The sequence below is a fragment of the Apis dorsata genome, unplaced genomic scaffold (genome assembly GCF_000469605.1).
Source record: "Apis dorsata unplaced genomic scaffold, Apis dorsata 1.3 scaffold_82, whole genome shotgun sequence".
Classification (NCBI taxonomy): domain Eukaryota; kingdom Metazoa; phylum Arthropoda; class Insecta; order Hymenoptera; family Apidae; genus Apis; species Apis dorsata.
In genome coordinates, this window is record NW_006263380.1 from 149,631 (window position 1) to 153,658 (window position 4,028).

The window sequence follows — 4,028 nt, forward strand, 5'->3', positions numbered from 1 at the left end:
CGAATTCTCCACGGAGTGACAATCGCCGAGAGGGTGGTATCGCACGTTGGCGCAACGTTGCTCACGCAGTTTTCCATTTTCTTCGAGGATATCCGAGCAGTGTCGAGGTATTCGCGAGGTATACGTCGTCCTTTGCCAGTCTTAAGAAAGAATATATTAGAAAATACGGGGTATAGAGGGTAGGAAAGAGGGTAGCGGATCGTGACGCGAACGCAAGCCGAAGGAGAAGAGCGTGAAACAAGGTGGGGGAGGGGAAAAGCGGGCGGGGGGGTAATCCTCGCGCACAAAAACGAAGAAAACCGTCTTATATCATTAACGACAACGAGACGTTTCCCAGATTCCTGTTACCCTACCCTACGTTCTGGAATTCCGTGGGAACACCGTTCGCGTTGCGCATGGTATATCGACTATAAATAGATGTTTTCTCGCGTTAGATCGTACGTCTTGAGCCAGGAAAACATTGGAGGAGCGGAGGAGAGGATATAACACGAGGTCGGGCACGACTCGTGTCACGTCGAAGACGACGTTCAGCCCGCGACCTTCTCTCTCTCTCTGCCCTTCGAGATCAAGAGGAGAGGATGAACCGTAACGTCATTTGGCTACAGCTTGTTCTTATCCTTAGACACATTTAGGTAGACGAGTATTGGGTCCAAAAGGAAGTCAAACGAAGACATCCAGCCTTCTCGTAGGGAGAAAAACGTATCGACTCTGTCCACGCAGCTTCTTATATATATATATATATATATATATGCGAATTTTGTACAAAACGAAAACACCAAGAAACAACGATCCTCTCGCGAAAGATTAGCCAAGTAAATTGGGACTCGAGAGTGTTCCTCGAGGCAAAGGGCAAAGGCATACACGCATCATCGCGTTAAGTGGCAACTTTCTTGGTGGTTACTTTTCCTCGTTTACTATTTCCTTCGCCTTTTGTATCTACGTAAGAAGTCTAGATCTACGGAAGAAAGAGAGAGAAAGAGAGAGAGAGAGACAGAGAGAGAAAGGAAAGAATCATCTGGATTTCGATCGTCCGACCAGCAACGAATCTTCTCCGATTATCTTTTTCTTCTTTTCTTCTGAAGAAGTTTTTCTTCTAAAGAAGAAGATTAAAAAAAAAAAAAGAGAAAAGGGAAGAACAGATTTTTAGGAACAAATTGTCGACGAACATCGCCGATATTAGCCGGTGCTTCTTCTTTTCCCTCGATGATCATTATGCTCAACTCGTGCTGTGCTTTTTTCTACCGTGCTTGTACGCATGCTGCGAGTGTTTTTTCAGTGCTGTAGTGTCACACGTTAATTATTAAAAGCAAGGCTTAACGAGCCTTCGATCGAACGCCAAACGTCTCATAGGCCCAGCTACCTGGGAATATTCCTGCGATGCCTGTTAGACGAGGTCACGTGGCGCCCAGGACAACGATCATCGAAACCATCATCAGGAAATTCGATACGCACGGTGAGTGCCCGCGGGTTCCACATTACACGCTGAGATCGATCGAAGAAAAAACAAAAAAAAAGAAAAAAAAAAAATATTCAACGGATCGAAGAGATCAAATTTTCTCTCAAATTTTTCTTCTTTTTTATATTTTATATTTTTATATAACAAATACCGATTCTATTCTTTCCTTTTTCCTCCTCTTCGAAGTTAGAAGAATTTAATCTCGCGTCAGAAATTTTAACGGGACGAAATCATAAGCCAGGAATAAATTAGCCATTCGTCGTTTGTATATCGTGCAATAGATAATTTTCATTAAAATTAGATAACCAATTTCAAGGATTCGCCCGTTTTATCGTCTGGTATCGCGATCGGATCAAAAACGAAGTTGGAATAACGAACGTAGGTATGAAAAAGTAAAATCAATTTCGTTCGAGCGTTCGAGCAGCGGAAGTAGGCTGTATAGTAGGATTTCATCTATAGTAATATTGGCCGTGTCCGTGTATAAAGTTTAATGAAAGTTTCTCAAGAATCACGGTTTCCTCTCTCGCGAAAGATTAAAATAAAGTTAACAGCTCGAGGGTTGTCGTTCCGGCCGGCTCGATATAATCGAAGTTTTTAGAATCGCGAAACCACCTGGGATATGGAACGAGTAGGCATCGAGCCAGAACTCCATTTTCAATATTATTTAAAACATCTCGGATGCGAGGACCGGAGGCGGAGAGGTTGTGCGGGGGTGGGGGTGGGCTCGGTTAAATGGAAGAAAAGGGGTAGTTCTGTTTTCACAATAGGACAATGCATGCCACTGGCAATATCACTCGAGGCATGCCTAAAATCCTTGCAAGGAAAACTAAATCCGGAAGAAAGCGACAGGGTTCCGGATCTCAGATTGATCGTGGTTAAAAACGCACGATCAAAGTCGGTGTTTCCTCTCGTCGATATTAATTTTCCTTCTGATCCAAAAATAATAATTTATTTATTTTTTATTTATTTATTTATTTTATTTATTTTAAATAACATTTGTCTATGATAATAAGTTGTTTAAAGTTTAATTGGAAATAGGACGTGTTTTTATATTTTTAGTAGAATATTTTAGTAGAAAATAGCATTGAATTATGCGAGTATCTTTGACACGATTCCCTTCACCGATTAAAGGTGGGGATTTTTCATAGCTGAGCTGCGGATCAAGTGCTCGAAAGAGTTTATATCATCCTTTGCGGAAAGGATCTGGCGTCGATTGGCGCAGCTTTCGTCAAAATATTTCCTTTCCGTTTCCACAGAACGTGTGAAACAACTCAAAATTATATCCAATATTCAACGCCAATTCCATTCTTCTTCGAGAAACTTTTTCCAAAATTTTTTTCTCTCCTTCCTTCTTATATCCCTCCCTTTCCCTCTATTATTTTTTCCCCCGAGCAGATTCAGTTTATCCTTCTCCACTTGGATAAGAATTCGGTATAGAGGTAATTCGATGAGGTCGCGTATCATCGCTCGTTAACAAAAGCTGCGGCTGTCGTATGGAAGGGCGGACGATAATAGGCATTAACGCGATAAATTCTTGGGAAACCTTTGTAACGCCAATTTATATAATAAAAAATATGTATGCCAGAGCTTCAGGGCGGGTTTTTGTCCCGGTGGCATTGCTGCTCGTCAAGCCTTGGCTTCTAATCTGACGTCCTCCCTATAGCACGTATGTCCTATAACACCCAACTGCGTCCACTCATTTTTTTTCTCTCCTTCTCTGCCTATCTCCACACCTTATCCATCCTTTCGATACTTTTCACCTGTCTTCTTTTCATCCTAATCGAATACGACGTCCGCGAAAGAGAGAGAAAGAGAGAGAGAAGAGGAGCAATCTATTTCATAGGCAAACACCAACAGATCTTCAATTCTTAAAAATGCTAAATAATTCTTAACGATTGAGGCTGCGTGATCGATGAAACGTCCATAATGACAATGATTTCGTTAATAAGAAATAACGATCGAGATTTCTTTTATTAAGAGTCCTGTATTTTAGCGATCGTTGTCGAAATACATATATATAATATCTCGAATCTTAGAGAACTAAAATTTTTCGAGGAGGATATTTCGTCACGTCCAAATTTTTGATGGCCCTCTTTCAAGAAAGCATTAAACTTTTGTTAAAAATTCTAAATTACGGTTAATCGGGATAACAATTTTATTCGTTAATATTTCGATCTTCGTGACTGAGAATTTTTCAGTACAATCCCAAATTGGACAGGCAACGTTCCTAATATTCGAAATTTCATGGCTATTCACGAAAAGTTAAAGTTTAAGCGAGCAAATGACATTTTGCGGTTAGAGGGAGTGGGATACATTTTTAATTCGGTGAAAAGTTTCGATTAAGAATTGTTATCGATCATGGCCACGGATGGTTATTCGTGTCAAGGTCAGTTATTCGTTAAGAACACCCTGGATCCCGTACACACGCGTATACGCGACTCGGTCGCGTAATGTGACACCAGGAACCTGGCACGAGTTTTCGTTTTCGTGTATGAAACTATTAAAAGTCGACAATTAGGTCCGTGATTTAAATTATAGTCCAGGCTGGAAAACAGATATATATATATATATA

At 40.8% G+C, this 4,028-nt stretch overlaps 1 protein-coding gene across 1 annotated transcript in view; it reads left to right on the forward strand.

The window, feature by feature from the left end:
• The first annotated feature begins 235 nt into the window (after positions 1–235).
• Positions 236–4,028, forward strand: part of LOC102679147 (potassium voltage-gated channel subfamily H member 6) — a 105,118-nt gene continuing 101,325 nt past the window's right edge. The window contains 1 exon segment of the mRNA XM_031508313.1: positions 236–1,453. Coding sequence (XP_031364173.1) covers positions 1,378–1,453 — 76 coding nt within the window. The 5' untranslated portion in view covers positions 236–1,377.